Source organism: Sus scrofa, chromosome 3 (genome assembly GCF_000003025.6).
Source record: "Sus scrofa isolate TJ Tabasco breed Duroc chromosome 3, Sscrofa11.1, whole genome shotgun sequence".
NCBI lineage: Eukaryota > Metazoa > Chordata > Mammalia > Artiodactyla > Suidae > Sus > Sus scrofa.
The window spans coordinates 125,436,902-125,455,441 of NC_010445.4; the positions used below are offsets into that span (position 1 = coordinate 125,436,902).

Sequence of the window (18,540 nt, forward strand, 5' to 3'; positions counted from 1 at the left end):
GTTGTTTAATTGATATGACTTGTGACTTTTTTATGACTTTATGGGAATTTTAATTTTTATATTTGTAAGCTGTTCTTAGTTTGTCCTACTTAAGTTTTGCCTCTGTTTCATGATACTGATTTTTCTTAAATGTTGATTCCTGGTTTTGTTCTTTTTCCTATTCATTTGTGGAAATATTTTCTATTTGCATTGTTTGCTTTTAGGAGGGGTGGGACATGTTGTTGGGTGGGAGGTAGAGTTATCTTTCCTTCTGAATTTGTGGTTTCTGTCATCTCTCCAGGGGGTTAGTAGCAGCCTAGCTTGGTATCCTATTTCTCTGGCCCCAATGCCACGGCTTTAGTCTGAGTACAGGTAACACTACCACTTGCTGTTTGTTATGAACAAGGTGATGGGGAAGGGAAGAGAGGAGAGGGCCTGTTCCGAATGTGGCTGAAAGTTACTCTTCCCGCTGGAGTGGGTCTTACTCCCTCTTCTGGGGTCTCTCAGATCTGGCATCTTAACCCTTAACCTCCTCAGCTTTCTCCTCTGTGCTCCTACCTCCTCAGCGCTCTTCATGAGTTATGTCCAGTAATTTGTTTTCAGAAAGTTGGACTTTTCTTATTATGGATTCTTTTGTCATTCTTTCACCTTTTATGTTCCTCATTTGTATTCTGGTTCTCTTTTTAAAATATCTCTATTTAGATTCCTGTATTCTCCAAGAGGGAAAATGATCATTTATGCATATTTTGATAGTAAACATGAAGAAACTACCCATACAAGAGTTTTATCAGACAACTGTTTTTCCGTAAAAGATGTCCAAATCTAAAAATCAAAAATTTCGTGACATTCGACTTTGTTTTGATTGTACAATAATTTGTCTTTTGCAGTGATAATAATAGTTTTGGGGTTTTGTTCTGTTAATGGTTTTAACTATCCTCCCTCCCCTCTTCCTCCCTCCCTTCCTCCTGTCTTCCCTCCTTCCAAAAAACTTTTTTCCCTTGTTTTGTTTTCCAGCTTTTTTGTGCCTTTCAAGATGATAAGTATCTATACATGGTAATGGAGTACATGCCTGGTGGAGACCTTGTGAACCTCATGAGTAACTACGATGTACCTGAAAAATGGGCCAAGTTTTATACTGCCGAAGTTGTTCTTGCTTTGGATGCCATACACTCCATGGGTTTAATTCACAGAGATGTGAAGCCTGACAACATGCTTTTGGATAAACATGGACATCTAAAATTAGCAGATTTTGGCACATGTATGAAGATGGATGAAGTAAGTAACAAGCAAGTTAAAAAAAGTGCTAGTTTTTGGAGAGATAAAAATAAAAGAACACTTCAAATCTGAACTTACAGTTTCAAACAAAGATAAATTTAGTTTTGCTAACTGTGTGATGACTCACACAGGATAGTCAAATCAGAACATGTCCTTTACTCATCATTCATCTAGCTATAGAATTCTTTATTTGTAGACGTGGTCAATCAAGAGAAATTAGAAATCAGATAACTGGTTATCAGATACTTATTGTTCTCATAGAATCCCGACAGACCTTTGCTGCCAGTCAAAACTGATTCATGTTTATAGTGGTCGAGGTGGAGAAGTAGGACATAGCATGTAAATGAAGGTACATGGACATTTCTATCACCATTATTGTTTCTGTATTTTTCCTGTAAAAAAAGAGGTAAGGTAGAAATTTACCAACTCCTACCAACCCCATCTGTTTATTCACCCACATAGAATACATTTGGAGGCATCATCTGTTGCTATGCTTTACCTATTGAGAAATTCATATTATGATTAATAGATTCAGTAACATAAACCTCGTAGCTAACTCTGATGTTGATTTTTGTTGCAAAATTTATATCTCTTATCTTTTTCTCTGTAAGTGTGCAATGATTCCTGGCAGTAATTCCTGTTAGGGAGAGATCATGTTTTATTTCCTATGTATTTTTGTTAATTACGTTGTCAAGGTTCTATTTTTGATTAAGCTGATTTCTTTTTCTCTTTTCTTCTTAAGTTATTTATGCCACCTGTGTGATTTTCACTTTCATTGCTGGTCCTACCACCATCAGTGATCCATATTCTTCCAAACTCGGCTCAGATTTTTACTTCATGTAGAACGTTTTCCCTGATAAACCCAACCTGACTGATCGCTCGCTCTCCTGTCATAACATCCATAATGTTACTTAGAATTTGTGCCGCACTTGACAGGCGACGTCCATCTGTGTAGGTTTGTAGGGCCTGTCTCCCCACCTGAACTTAATATCCCTTTGGTCTTCCTCACAGAGTATTGCTGTGCTTTATTCTGCGCACAGTAATCATTGTTTAGTAGATGAGCAGTATTTGATTGTACTCAAAGCTCCCTCTTGTGGTGTTTATCATAATATAGTATGAAGTGGTTGACAGTGAAAATTATCTTTAATAAAAATAAAGTTTGAAATAATTTTCTAATAAAATGCTAAACTTTTTTTATGTCTGTTAAATATAATGACTGATGTTTATGTGCTGCACTTCCGTGAGTGTATTCTGATTTTCGTTAAACCAAAAACCTTTGAGAGGGTGCAGAGAAATCACACATGTTTTTAGGATGGATAGAGTGTGAGAGTAGAGGAACAGGACGGAATATGGTGTTTATAAAAATAATTTTACAAGCATATAAGTGAATATTAAATTCAGCTATTTAAATATCTTATTTTTTTATTTTTTATTTATTTATTTTTTTAATCTTTTTCTAGGGCCACACCTGCGGCATATGGAGATTCCCAGGCTAGGGGGTCTAATCAGAGGTGTAACTGCCAAGCCTCTGCCAGAGCCACAGCAACGTGAGATCTGAGCTGCGTCTTCGACCTACACCAGAGCTCACGGCAACACCAGATCCTTAACCCACTGAGCGAGGCCAGGGATCAAATCCGCAACCTCATGGTTCCCAGTCGGATTCTTTTCTGCTGCACCACGACGGGAACTCCAGCTGCTTATTTAATCCAGATAGTGATTCCACAGATCTCACTGATAATCATCTTTCAGTGTGCTACCCAACTGTGTCTTTGTTTGAATAGAAATCCTTAATTTTTGTGTAGTCAAATATATATATTTTTTAATATTGAACCTTTAAAAATGTTGCTTTACCCCAAACCTCCGTTCCTTAAGTAATATTAATAATGAAAGTAATTATATAATGTTGAAAATAAAGGAATTTTTTATTAAACTATAGTATGTAGAATTTATAATTTTATGTTGTTAATGCGAATAGTGTTGTTGCAAGTTTCAGGTGCATCGCTTTGTTTGCCTTTGTCTCTGATAATTATTATGGTCTTAGAGCCATTAGAAAAGTTCATAGTTTCAATCTTTCTTACCTGCCTATCTATCTGTAGAAAGGATTGGCAAATTAGAGCACAGGGCCAAATCTGTAATTCCTGTGCTAAAAATGTTTTTTCCATTTTTAAAAGATTGTTTTAAGAGAGAGGATATGGGAGTTCCCATCGTGGCGCAGCAGAAACGAATCCGACTAGGAACCCTGAGGTTGTGGGTTTGATCCCTGGCCTCGCTCAATGGGTTAAGGGTCCGGCGTTGCCGCAAACTGTGGTGTAGGTCACAGACACGGCTTCAATCTGGCATTGCTGTGGCTCTGGCGTAGGCTGGCGGCAACAGCTCCGATAAGACCCCTAGCCTGGGAACCTCCATATGCTGTGGGTGTGGCCCTAAAAAGACAGACAAAAAAAAAGAGGATGTGCAGTGGAGGTCCTGTGTGGCCCACAAAGCCTAAAATATTTACTTTCTGGCTCTTTACAGAAAATCTTTGCTAACTCATAATCTATAATAAAGGCAGAGATGCTCGAATTATTTTTTAGCTCTACTAGTGTAATATAAAACATTGTACCATAGATAAAGGCAAAAATAAAATACAGCTATAAAATTATAACCCCTAAATCTAAAATTGTCACTATCACAAATAAGAGTAATCATGTTTCATTAAATTGTCATTGATAGATTATAGATCACACAATTTTCTGAATGCTGTAAATCTTTTTCTCCCTGAAAAAAATATCTGGGTGCGAGTAAACGTCACAGTTAGTATAATACTTTTACATCTAGATTATCTCAGTGACAGCCAAGAAGTACTGCTATTAAAATTATTTGGTATTGGGAGTTTGTGCGGTGGCGAAGGGGTTAAGCCTCCTGTTGCATTGGCTCAGGTCACTGCAGAGGTGTGGGTTTGATCCCAGGCTTGGTGCGGTGGGTTAAAGGATCCAGCATTGCCACAGCTGTAGCGAAGGACAGCAGTGGTATGGATTCAACCCCTGGCCCAGGAACTCCCATATATTGTGTATGCAGCCATAAAATACATTAAAAAAAAAAAAATTGGAGTTCCTGTTTTGGCTCAGTGGGTTAAGAACCCAACTAGTCTGCATGAGGGTGTGGGTTAGATCCCTGGCCCTGCTCAATGGCTTGGGGATCCAGTATTGCTGCAAATTGCGATCTATGTTGTGGATGAGGCTTGGATCCAGCATTTCTGTGGCTGTGGCTTAGGCTGGCAGCTGCACCTAGGAACCTCCATATGCTACAGGTGAGGCCTTAAAAAGAAAAAAAATTATTTGTCATTGGAGTTCCCACTGTGAAGCACAGCTGGTTGAGGATCTGGTGTCGCTGCACCTATGGTGTGGGTCACAGCTGTGGCTCAGACTCAATCCGTTGTCCAGGAGCTTCCATATGCCGCAAGAGCAGCCTGAAAAAAAAAACAAAAACATTACTTGGCACTAATCAGACAAGTTTACTTCCCTCTGTGCCTGTCATCACGCATTTCATAGCAACGTTTACCACCTTGTTTTCTCCTGTGGCATATAGAAGTTGCTGGGCAAGGAATTGAATCCGAGCCACAGTTGTGACCTATGCCTTAGCTGCAGCAATGCTGGATCCTTAACTCACTGTGTCACAGCAGGATCTCCAACTTTTAACACCTTTTAAGGCACATTTTATGTTGGTATTTTAAATTACTGAAAATAGTGTAAGATTTTATGCATTAATGTTCTAGTCTATAGCATTTGATTAATTTGAAGCTATAAAATTTTAAAAACTAATAGGTAAAATGTTAGTGTTCTTAACCTTTCTACAAGTGACATCAGTTTTTAAAATACAGGCATTTCTAGTCATGTTTCTAAAAAACCCTATTTTCTGCAAAATTATACATTTAAAAGAACAGGCTTATGGGAGCAGTAGGGAGAGACCATTCAAGAGCTATGCAGCTTCGGATAACCAGGGCCGTGATAACAACAACAACAACAACAACAACAATAATAATAATTAGTACCCAGGGAGATGATTGGAATAAGAGGCAGCTTTGTTCCTGTGGGCACTGTAACATGGAAACAGAAATGGAGTTCTAAACCAGTTGGGCTCTCTTTTAGATTCAATAGGAGAAGCAGGACCTTCCACTAGCCAAGAATCTTACAAGGCAAGGAAGAGATATGCCTCTCTGAGGAAGGAGCCCCTGGTGCAAGCGCTCATTTTTAATTGTTAAAATGGACTGATTAGGCTCCTGCCTATGTAGCGCAAGCTTCCAGTGCTTCTGATAATTAATAGTAATATTTACAATTTTTTGTTTCCACTCTCACAGGAGCATTTTGAATAGTTTTCTTAGACCAACTCCAAGATTTGTGATTGACCAATTTTGTGTTTTCAGTAAATCTCTTGATTTATGATAGTTTGTCAATTATAAAACACTAGATATATTTAGCAAATACACATTATCTAATACATTTAAGATAAAGTACTTTTGAAGAAGCTTTTGAAAATTTATACCTATTTATGTTACTCTCCAGCTTAAAACCTTTCAGTAGATTTCTGTCATCTACTGGATAAAGTTCAAACTCCTTAGCTAATCATATGAAGCCTCTGGTGATAGGATTTTTGCCCACCTTTTCACCCTTATTCTCTATCATTTGATCTCTTGTACTTTTTGGTTCAGAGGTCTTATGTTACATATGGTTCTTTTTATACCATGGTATTTCATGATTCCTGTCCTTCATATATGCTGTAGAATACAGTCTGCCAGGGAAATTCCTACTCTTACTTGCTAATGAAGGCTTTTTTAGGTTGGCTCCCATGTCTTCTTTTCTTTCTCCCTTTTTCTCTTTGCTTGCTTGCTTTCTCTCTCTCCCTCTCTCTCTCTCCCTCCCTCCCTCCCCTCCCTCTCCCCCCCTTCTTCCTTTCTTTCTTCTTTCCTTCTTTCTTTCTCTCCTTCCTTCCTTTCTTTCTCTACACCTGCGGCACATGGAGGTTCCCAGGCTAGGGGTCTCATTGGAGCTGTAGCCATCGGTCTACACCACAGCCACAGCACTGCCAGATCTGAGCCGCGTCTGCGACCTACACCACAGCTCACAGCAACGGCGGATCCTTAACCACTGAGCGAGGCCGGGGATCGAACCTGCAACATTACGGTTCCTAGACGGATTTGTTTCCACTGCGCCACAATGGGAACTCCCAATTTAAACTCCCTTTTATTTAAGAATGATATTTAAAAATCAATATTTGGGTGCTAGATGCAGTCATTGCTCCTGGAGCACCATTACTTCTAGGCTCTGTCAGTGGGCATGTGTGTATTATATACATTATGTCTACTAACTCACATACACATATATGTTCATATTTAATTCTGTACTTATCTCTCTTTATGTAAATAATATTAAAAACTATGAGTTCATACTGATACTTCTAATTCTAGTCCTACACCACAGGATTCATTCTAGTCTTCCTCCTTTTTTGTAATTACTTTTTTTGGATAGTGAGAAACCTGGCTCTCATTATCTACACTGTGTTTTCTTGTTCAGCACTAGCACACACATAAAATTTATTTCAGACTTGCCTGTCCCTTACCCCTAAGATAAACATTTATTAACTAGGATAGATTATTTTTGTGTTTAGGCTTGTGGTATTCATTTAAGTGTTTTCCAAAGGCATCAAGATCAATTCTTCTCTGTCCTCTTCAGTGTGGTTATATTATTGATTTATGAAACAGGTCCATTTCTTATTGTTTGAATTCCATTTAGAGATGCCCCACATCTGGCTGCTTTTATTTTATTTTTTAAATATTTTGGATATGTGAAGCATTCCTCTGGTTTGAGAGTCCACACTATACAGATTGTATGCTCAGAGAAGGATCACCCCCTCCTTATCCCACTGCACCATTCCTGTACTCATTTCTTTTTTTTTTTTTTTTTTTTTTTTTGGTCTTTTTTTGTCTTTTTGCCTTTTCTAGGGCAGCTCCCGTGGCATATGGAGGTTCCCAGGCTAGGGGTCCAATCAGAGCTATAGCCTCCGACCTATACCACAGCCACAGCAACGCAGGATCCGAGCCATGTCTGCAACCTACACCAGAGCTCATAGCAGTGCTGGATCCTTAACCCACTGAGCAAGGCCAGGGATCGAACCTGCAACCTCATGGTTCCTAGTCGGATTCGTTTCCGCTGCACTACAGCGGGAGCTCCAAAATAATTTTTCTTTTGGTGGCATTTTTGTGTGTGTGTCTGGCCAGGTTTTAACTCTTAAGTCTCAGATTTGTTTTAAGTCTAATTTATATGGATATATGTGAAATGAAGAGATTTTATTTACCCTCGTAAGTCTCTATGAATTTTTCCTACAGTAGAAGTCTAAAATATAGGATAGTCCATGATAAAAATTAATTTTATATACCCTGCCTGTTGTAATCAGGCACTGTCTTCATTTTTTATCCTTAGTAACTCATGCAGAGTATAGCCCTCATAATTTGCTCAATTATTTCCAGATTTTTAAAATTTTATTAATTTATAGTCAAACTAAAGTGGCCTCTATTTGTTGTATACTTGGGAAAATAAAATCACGGAGTTATTTCTGCTGATTTGAGGAATGAAAAGATTGCTTTAAAATTAATTTCCCATGTTAAACATATTTTATTGCACTTAAAAGCATTAATAAAATAACTTGAGCTTTCTTTCCCCAAGGTAGTCATACTTAGTATTTTGATAGTTTGTATAGCTTCATGAAAAAGAACATAGGTTCCTGTCGTGGCTCAGTGGTTAACAAATCTGACTAGGAACCATGAGGTTGCGGGTTCGATCCCTGGCCTTGCAGCAGCTACAGCTCCGATTCGACCCCTAGCCTGGGAACCTCCATATGCTGTGGGTGCGGCCCTAGAAATGGCAAAAAGACAAAAAAAAAAAAAAAAAAAGAACATAGGTGAAACTCTTTACCAGACATGTAAAGGAAAGGAAGGGCATTTAGGTTAATCTATAAAGTCTTTGCACGTTTGTACATAGCTAGAGGTGAACGAGTGTTATTTGTTTTTAGCACCACACTTCTGTAAACTATTGTGATTTAATCCTGCAACATACACACATATACAAACATGTACACACACACAGATAATAACTACAATGGTTCTTGTCCTTGTCAAAAAGACATCAGATGGGGATTATTTTATGATTACCCACTGAACTAAACACAGAAAGGGTTTTTATTTTTTATTTTTTTTTGTCATTTTGCCAAATATCTTGATGTTACAGTTCCATATTTCTAAACATGAAGCTTGGAGTTGTAGCTTTCAAACCATTAAGATCTTTTGATTAAACAGTTGATCTATTTCCCCCATTTTTTTTCTTGGTATAACAAGAACCATTTCTTTATCTATTCCTCCAAAACTGGGGGCTTTGTAGTTTTAATTACTGTAGTTTCTTTGGAAATATCAAAGCTTCCTTTCCCTGATGATTCTTTTCTTTCCCCCAGGTCAGGTGCCTTAAGATTTTGTACTTCTCTCATAACTCCTTCTCAGTGAAAGAAAAAGAGGATATTGATTTTTTTTTTTTTTTTTTTAAATGGCATATGGCATTTGTGGCATATGGAAGCCCCTGGGCCAGGGATTGAATCCAAGTCACACCTGTGACCTGCGCTGCAATTGTGGCAATGTTGGGCCCACTGCACTAGGCTGGGGATCAAACTGGCATCTCCGCAGTAACCTAAGCCACTGCAGTGGGATTCTTAATCTGTGGTACCACGGCAGCAACTCCCAAAAGATAGTGATTTGTGTGGAGTTCTCACGGGGTTGTTAACAACCTTTTCTTTCTTTCATTGATGAAGCCTCCTGTATTTTATTTTATTCTATTATATTTATTTTATTTTGTCTTTTGCCATTTCCAGGGCCGCTCTCTCGGCATATGGAGGTTCCCAGGCTAGGGGTCGAATTGGAGCTGTAGCTGCTGGCCTATACTAGAGCCACAGCAACGCAGGATCCGAGCCGCATCCACAGCCTACACCACAGCTCAAGGCAACGCCGAATCATTCACCCACTGAGCAAAGGCAGGGATCGAACCCGCAACCTCATGGTTCCTAGTCGGATTCGTTAACTACTGAGCCTCGACGGGAACTCCGAAGCCTCCTGTATCTTAGAATTGGAAAATTATCCCTGGTCTTCTGTCATCTGAACATTTTTATGCATTTCATGATGCATTTATCCCCTGTCCTCCCAAAGCCACGTCAGCAGTGAAGGTTTGTTGGCAGCAATGTGTAGTCATTGTATATGTAATAATAAATGAATTAATTGTGTTTACATGTGTGTTTACACACATTTTATACACATCTTTTTTTTTTTTTTCCCTTCCCTCTTTCTCTCTCTGCGCTTTACCCAGACAGGCATGGTGCATTGTGATACGGCAGTTGGAACACCTGACTATATATCACCTGAGGTTTTGAAATCACAAGGGGGTGATGGTTACTATGGGCGAGAATGTGATTGGTGGTCTGTGGGTGTTTTCCTTTTTGAGATGCTGGTGGGTAAGTAAATATTTTAACTTGTTTTTCTTTTTCCAAAACCCATCTCATAATACTTTATTTCTAAGTCAAGAATGTAAGACGGTAAAAAAATTCATTATCTGCATTCTAGGGGAAAAATAGAATTTCCGAAAACTTTGAATCAATAATATCTAATATGATAGATTATTGATTGGAAAAATAAAACCATGGCACAGTGATTGAGTAGAATATAAAAGGAATTGAAAGCATACTGCTAGGAAATGTTCTTGCAATAGATTCTTTTTGTGTTTAGAAATTATTAGGACAAGAAGCAAGTTTACAGCTGCAGTAGGCCTTCATTCTGAGATTTTGGGTTTTTTTTCTTTTTTTAGAGCATTCAGAGATTTCTTAATCAGCAGAATTTGTTGTAAATATTTTAATTATAAGGCTGTTAGTATTTTTCCCAATAATAATAGGGAACTGAAAGTTCTCTTTGTAATTATATTAATTAATTTTTAAACTCTTTCTTACATTTATTACTCATATATATTTGGTCTGTAATTATAGTAAAATCATAAATATAGTTATTGACCATTTGACTATCAAGATAAATATATCTTATAATAATATTTCAGCTTCAGAAAACTCAGAGGCAAGTTTAATAATTTCTTTTACTTTGACCAGATAAAATTTGGAAGGCTCAAGTATTTTGAAACTTTTCTTTCTGTCATAGATTTCATTTTTAAGATTTCCAATTCCCAGAGTTCCCTGGTAGCACAGCAGGATAAGGATCTGGTGTTGTCAGTGCCATGGCTTGGGATGCTGCTGTGGCATGGGTTCAGTCCCTGGCCTGGGAACTTCTGCATGCCATGGTGCAGCCAAAAAAGAGATTTCACATTCCTAAATACTAGGATCACAAAATATATTCTGGCCAAGGAAACCAGTGACTGAAACACCTGTCTTGGAGATGAGGGAGATACAGCAAAATCTATTTATGAGGCAACTGTATTGAGGCTAATCACATTCCTTTTTTCTTTTTTAATGGCTGCACCCATGGCATATGGAAGTTCTTGGGCCAGGGGTTGAATCTGAGCTGCAGCTGCAACCTGTGCCACAGCTGTGGGAACACCAAGTTCTTTAACCCACTGTGCTGGGCTGGGATCAAACCCTCGCCTCTGCAGCAACCCAAGCCACTGCAGTCAGATTCCTAACCCACTGTGCCACAGTGGGAGCTCTAGGGCTAATCACATTCTTTGTAATGACTGAAGAATTGAAAATACAGGTTTAGAAGTTGGGGGATTTATTTTCTAAAAGATGACTCAAAGAAATTGGTAGTGGAAATCTGTAAAATCTGTACAGTAATTGAGTATGGCTATTGCTTAAAAAAATCAGTACAAATTTTTTTTTTCCAGTTACCATAGAGTTTATTTAAACTAAGAGGAAAAGGTTATAATGTTTTCATGCAATACATACTTGGTTCTTTAAATAACAATTGTGACAGATAACAGAAGGAATTAAAGAAGGCTGCACTTGTGATCCATACAAAACACCAACATTTTGGGTTGTACATAATTTAAAGAAATGTCTCAAAACACTTTTCGAAATACTGTAGTAGCCAATACATAGAGACATGCCTCAGGTGGCCATAGGAATGCAGTTTAGAAAAGAAAGAAAAAAATCACACTTGGAACTACTCAATTTCTTCAAAATCACTGAGCAAGAAAAGCAATGTTGAACTTCCATACAGATTTTACATAACTTCTGTATAGTACCTTGACTCAAATCCAAGAGCAAAAGTTAAGACTCTCCTCCTCTATTTTTGGTAAACAACTGCATGGTAAACTTAGATGACTCTTCCCTCTGGATTTTACCTGGGAGTGGCCTTTTCAATTTTTTATTTCAAAGAGGGCAGGTTTGGCACTTTTATACTGATGTCACCAATGTTGATATTTCTTGGGATCTCAGGAAGATTCATATTCTTTACAGCTGATACAGCACGGGCTGGAGCTCCTGCTAAGCCAGCCTCAGACTTCTCCAGTTTATTTTGCGCATCAGTTTGTGTCACAGTCTCATTCATGTTGGTCTCCAGTACCATTCCTCCCTCCCATCACCATTTCCGCAAGAATATTGTGAACCTTATCTACATGGAAAACTAAATCCAGTTCACAGACATTTTCAAAACACTTGTCTAATGTTTCCACAAATACTTGAATTAGATCTAAAATGCCAAGTTCACCTTCTGAAGAATCCACACAGAAGACGAAATACAATGTTGCCATAATGTCTATAAATCACTTTGCTCTCAGATCCTCCAATAATCCTCCTTCTAGGAAGTTGCAAACATGCTCATCTCTCTTAGACACCAAATGGGATGTCTCCCTGATGATTTGCTGTGGGTGTCTTCACTGTAGGGCTGGTGGAACTTGGCGAGCCGCGGCTTCCCGTGGTTATTAAAGACGAGCCTCGATCCTGGCTGAGCCGGGCCCACCGGGTGGGAGCTGGGGGCCAGGGCGAGGGCAGGCGGCAGAGGTTCCCCTCGGATCTCACTGGCGATCCTTCCCTGCCCGCCCCCTCCCTCCAAAAATCAGTACAAATTTAAGTAACAATTAGTCACGGAACTTTTTTGTGGTGTAAAATGCCTTCTTTTGAATACTATAAGTGTATACGTAGCATTGATCTTGCTGTGCTTAGTCTCGTGTCCTGTTGTGACTTGCTCTGTTTTGGACTGCTGTCTTTGGAGTGGGTCTCTTTGTAAACAACACTCTTACCTATTCTCCTGCCTCTGGGCTCTCTCTGATGATGTCTTAGTTGTAATCTTTTCAGAGTAGAATGTATTCCATCATGTGCTTAGACTCTGTGAGGGATTAAAAAAAAATGATATACTTTGGAGGAAGTCACCTGACTCATTTGAAGAGACCATTTAAATTCCTGGTACTGTTTTCAGCTCTGAGAGCTGAGTTTAATGAGTTCGAATAACACTAATTGGCAGTAATCTGATCTACTCTGGTGCTTGCTTATCAGGTTGGTTCGCACTGGACTTCGTTTAAAGGCGTCTGTGGCAGTTAAAAATTGCACTAGAGGAGTTCCCGTCGTGGCGCAGTGGTTAACAAATCCGACTAGGAACCATGAGGTTGCGGGTTCGGTCCCTGCCCTTGCTCGGTGGGTTAAGGATCCGGCTTTGCCGTGAGCTGTGGTGTAGGTTGCAGACACGACTCGGATCCCGAGTTGCTGTGGCTCTGGCGTAGGCCGGTGGCTACAGCTCCGATTCAACCCCTAGCCTGGGAACCTCCATATGCCGCAGGAGCGGCCCAAGAAATAGCAAAAAGACAAAAAGACCAAAAAAAAAAAAAAAAAAAAAAAATTGCACTAGAAAAATCTTGAATTCAAAACTCTCCTCTGCCACTCTTTGCAAACGAAAACTAACTACCTGAATACCCTTTTTTGGCTGATTTGGGAAAGTCTGGTTTGTACTAAGGTGACTTGTCGTTGAGGCATACTGACAGAGTTTTGACGCTTCTGGCTTCTGTTGAGTACTGGCCAAAATGACGCCTTGTACTTTTTTTCTGTCTTTATACTTGCTTCAGTGCTTCTTTATCACAGTCATTGGTCAGCAGGAACATTGCACTGGGAGACTCTATCTGCCATTTTTAACTCCAGCTGTGTGTCGTCTTAGGCAGATCACATGTCGTCTATGTGGGCCTGATTTCCTCATATGTAAAATAACAGATCTGATCTAATTCTCAGAGCTGCATTGTCCAGTCTGTCATGATGAAAGCCCTTGAAATATGGCAGGGAAGTGAATTTTTCATTTTATTTAATTTTAAATTGCCACTTGTGGCTAGCGACTACTGTATTATATAACACAAAAGGCTAAATAATTTACTTTAAGCATTAGAGGACTCTGACTGATCTGACCCCACCGAGTAAGATTTTAAATTGTCCAATATACTGAGTTTTTTTCCCATTTTGTATTTGAAACCCTTGACAAATTATAGCGTTAATATTGATTTTATTCTGGTCTTAAAAATTAATAATTCATTGGTATGGTGAAATTTTAAATATGTTTTTACTGTGTGCCTGTTTGTTTTGACAGAGATTCCTGGCCCTTAGATCTTGTGTTCCTCCATACATGTGACACATTTAAACTTAACGTATTTAAATATTAGGTGGAAAATCTTTAATTTGCCTTCTCTGTTACACTCCGTCTTCTTTCTTGGAATTTTAGGGGATACTCCATTTTATGCAGATTCACTTGTAGGAACATACAGCAAAATTATGGATCATAAAAACTCGTTATGTTTCCCTGAAGATGCAGAAATTTCTAAACATGCGAAGAATCTCATCTGTGCCTTCTTAACAGATAGGTAATGTATATTGAATCTTTTGTAGAGAATCCTTTTAACTTTTAGGTTTGTAGAAATGGAAGCGTACCTAACACTTACATGTGAAATCAGTCTTTCTCTTTATTCAAATTGCATTTAATTCTAGTTTAGCCTTTTCCTATTGCTAAGCCTGGTGTTGGGTTACCCTTGTCGTTTTTATCTATGGTCTAATGGTAATCTAACTGTCGTCTAACTCTCGTATCTAAGAAGGAAAAAAATAGAACTTGGTAAAATAGTGCATTTGAGAGAAATAAAATTTTTGTATTTTTTATATCTTATCCTCTAATGTGATTAAACCATATTGCTCTTGGTGTACAGCTTTTTGAGAGAAGAAGTTCTGTGCAGATTATTAAGTTAATAATCTTAAAAACTATCTGTGTTTGAATTGGGAGTACCTTCTCCCCAGCCCTTTTTAATTTGCATTTGAATATGAGCAAGTTTGTCCCGAAATTCCATATTTCTTAACACAAAGTGGATGAACATTGCTGTGAAAACCTGCTTAAAAAGAGAAGCTAGAAAGTTACTGTAAATGTCTCCCTTGCCGTCTCTTTTCTCTTCCTTTCTGGTTCCCCATTTTATATTTGCGATGGGAATCATCCTGTCAGAGGACCACACAGGCAAGTGGGGACTTCCCCTCAGTCCAGATGTGGCTCCCGAGCTTTACGGTTTTAGGGAGATTGTTTTACTTTTGGGGGAGATGATTTTATTCCTTCTTAAAATGATGGGATCAGATTAGATGATAACCAAGGGCATTTCTCTCTAAGATGCTGATTCCTCAGCATACCGTACTGTTTGTTAGCCATTCTTGTTCAAAGCACAGTGACTATCCTCATACATTCATCTTTACATACTTTCTGTAGGATAAAATCTTAAAGGTGGAATTCTGGGATATAAATTTTAATGTTGACCTACTTGAGTTGCAAATTTGACCCCCAGAGAAGTTCCATCAGGGTGTATTTTCATTATTAATAATTATTTCCCGCATTTTCATCAAATTAAATATTATGAAATTTTTTCCATATAAAACAAGAAAATTATGTATTTATATTTGTCCTCATTAGACGCGTAATCATTTTTGTTTATCAGTCATTTGTAAAATAAAACTATGTTAATTATCTGATTACTGAGTAATTCATGCTGATAAACTCAAAAGAAATTCTGTATAATGTTTTATTTGATGACTAGATGGGGTTGGTGGGGATGACCATAATGGTACTGAAAGGTAAAATATAAAAGAGCATCTATAGATCTGTAGCATATGTTATATGGTACAGCATATCTATAGCATAAAGGAGTAGCATTCATGAAAAATTCACCTTAGCAGTTTATGGGGGATAGTAGTTTCAGTAGGTGGAGAAAAGATAGTTTGGAAAGAATTTAATGCCGTCATTGTGACTAGGAGCACCTCCCTCTATAGGTTGTCCTATTTATATTAAACATAACCTCAGGGGCATATTTTAAAAAGGATGCTTTTTATTTCCATATAGTCTCCATTGAAGACTCATATATTACAGAGAATGGAATTATTTGTAACATTTTTCTTGTGATTCAGAATGATAATTTTAATATAAATGTAATATATATTTATATTTACTATAGCTATTTCCAGAGTAAATGTGGATAGCTTCAGACACATGTGTGAGTTCTTTTTCAGACAAGGAGGAATATTTTTAAATGACATTTTTATCAGAGAGGTTTTGAAAAACTCTCCTGTGCCAAAAGTTAGATCTCTATCCATTTTATGCCCTGAAGTTGGTCATGGGTTGTGGCACACATGGGTGGTTTTTTTTAATGGAAAATCTCATGTGTACCTTCATTTGACACAAAGTACAGGTGGAAACACATTTCCCTTTCCATGACATTTATTATCTAGAAAGAGCATGTGCTATAAAATGGAGATTGCTTATTTTTGAGCAGCATTTAAGCTGAAGCTTTTAGTTAAGATATCTCAAGCTCATTTGTGATCCTTATTTTGATCTTTGTTGGGAGAGAGTTGTATTTTTGTATTTTTATAATCTTACTCTTTATAATACGGTTTTTAACTGCATCGTTTAGGGAGGTGCGACTTGGGAGAAATGGGGTGGAAGAAATCAAACAACATCCTTTCTTTAAGAATGATCAGTGGAATTGGGATAACATAAGAGAGAGTAAGTCAAAAATTTAAATATTTCCGTTTCATCACATTTTAAATTTTATAAATTGATTCCTCTTCTGAATTAACAAGCATGTCTGGTACACTTAATGCCAACTAATTTTTAAATTGAGAGGTTTCATTTCAATTTGTTTTGAAACAGTATTTATAACTAATTATTATTACCTCAGTGTCTTAGCAAATTAACATGTATTTATTTCCCAGTGCTTTTATAATAAACTTTACAGGTTTCTTAATTTATCAAGCTAAGTTTTGTACACCTCAGTAATTTTCAGAGTAGAGGAAATATAATTATCTTTAATTCAGGTGTTTGAAATAATAAATCAATAATTAGTTATTTATAGAGACCTTACTCTGGTGAATACTAGAATAAGCATAGTAATTCAGTTTAACTTTATGTATATTTGATATTAATTCATTCTAAAGATAAGAAATATTTTCACTTAATATAGAAAACTGAAGACTAAAGAGTGTATACACAGATTATTGCTACTTGTAATTTTAATACCTAGAATAATGTCATATACCTTTCCCTGTTTAATTGATTTATCTGTATTTAAAACTGATCTAGTATAATAGTAAAACATTCATAAAATTTAATTATTTGATATAATAAAATAGAAAATCTGTTACTAAAATTTTCTATAGTAAATCATAATGTTAATCACACATCAGTATATAATGTGATAATATTAATATGATGTATATTAATAATATAAAACAAAATAGGGGTAGTTTATGTATTTTTGAATCATATATATTATTTTTAAGTAATTTTTTTCTTTTCTTTTAATAGCGGCAGCTCCTGTGGTACCTGAGCTCAGCAGTGACATAGACAGCAGCAATTTTGACGACATTGAGGATGATAAAGGAGATGTGGAAACCTTCCCAATTCCTAAAGCTTTCGTGGGAAATCAGCTGCCCTTTATAGGGTTTACCTATTATAGAGAAAATCTGTATGTGATTTGTTTGTTGTGTTTTTATTGTTTGTAGGAGCTATCTATAAAGAGTTGTCTTACTTCGAGACTCTGAATTATAGAAGACAAGGTTAATTTGTTTTAAACTGAGTTTTTTTCAATGAATATTATATGATATTTGTTTACAAATCAGTGTGAGGCAATAGTCTGTATTGTTGGGGGTATGTAAAGTAATACCAAATACCTACTTTTGAAGGAGCTTGTCAACTAATAAGGGATATAATTGTGAGAGTTATATAGGCATAATGAAGGGTAGAATGTGATATTTGCCTTAAGAAAGTTACCAAAAAGATCTGAGATGGTTCCGAAGAAAAATAAAAGTTCTGTCTCATTGGGGCGAGGGTGGGAAAAGTCAGGTAAGACCTCAGGAAAAAGGTAGCATTTTAGCTGAGACTAATGATAAAGGGTTTTGAGTGACTGAGATGTAGGGAGCTTGGGGGAGTATAGTGGCGAGGTGAATAATAGAATCAAAAGTTTGGAATGTAAGCATCTATTGGGGACAGAGTGGTACAGTCCAGGAAGGCTCAAACGTAGGGTAAATGTCACTATGTTAGGAGGACCGTTTGGAGTATCTAATGGGACTGTATTTTTCTTGCCTGTAATTCTCCCATCTGGTGCAGAGCCTATTACAAGATCGTTTAATAAATATTGGTCAACTGGAGTGAGTATTGGCTATAAGATTAGAAAACAGATTGGAGATGGAGCTTAGCGGAAGCTTAATAAAACGGTTGTTGTGTGCTGTGCTAAGGGACTTTAGACTTTGACAGGCATTGAGGGGCCATTGAAAACTGTTCAATAGTTGAGTGAAGCGTTAAAGACATTTAAGAAACATAGATTTGAGAAATTTCTTGTACTTCCATGTATGTAGTGGTTGGGGTGATCAACCATTACGGTTTGGACTGAGGGGTTTACTAGGATGTGGTGTGGGACTTTTATGCTTCACCTGGGAAAATCCCAGCAAACCAGGTTGAGTTGTTCATCCTGCTAATGATAGTGCTCTGAAAATTGTTGTAATGCCGACTAAAATGAGGGTATCAGTGCCAGGCATGTTTATAAACAGTGAGAGAGGAGTTGGCAGTTGAATAGATGTGATGACTTAGGTATTAAGATCTGAAGATCCAAAGGTGTTGTCTTTGAGGGAGTTCCCATTGTGGTGCAGTGGAAACAAATTCACCTAGTAACCAAGAGGATGCGGGTTTGATCCCTGGCCTTCCTTGGTGGGTTGGGGATCCGACATTGCTGTGATCTGTTGTGTCGGTCCCAGACTTGGCTTGGATCTGGTTTTGCTGTGGCT

The 18,540-nt window shown here is 37.6% G+C and overlaps 1 protein-coding gene and 1 pseudogene across 10 annotated transcripts in view; one reads left to right on the top strand and one right to left on the bottom strand.

Annotated features, from left to right (window-relative positions):
- Positions 1-18,540, top strand: part of ROCK2 (Rho associated coiled-coil containing protein kinase 2) — a 140,306-nt gene that overhangs the window by 83,839 nt on the left and 37,927 nt on the right. For all 10 annotated transcript variants that reach the window (XR_002342861.1, XR_002342860.1, XM_021087837.1 and 7 more), the window contains exons 5-9: positions 994-1,254; positions 9,633-9,777; positions 13,961-14,099; positions 16,173-16,264; positions 17,066-17,225. Coding sequence is in view for 8 of the 10 variants with exons in the window: in XM_021087837.1 (XP_020943496.1) it covers positions 994-1,254; positions 9,633-9,777; positions 13,961-14,099; positions 16,173-16,264; positions 17,066-17,225 (797 nt within the window). In the remaining 2 variants the exon portion in view is untranslated. The remainder of the gene's footprint in view (positions 1-993; positions 1,255-9,632; positions 9,778-13,960; positions 14,100-16,172; positions 16,265-17,065; positions 17,226-18,540) is intronic.
- On the bottom strand, positions 11,547-12,319 carry LOC102163155 (annotated as a pseudogene).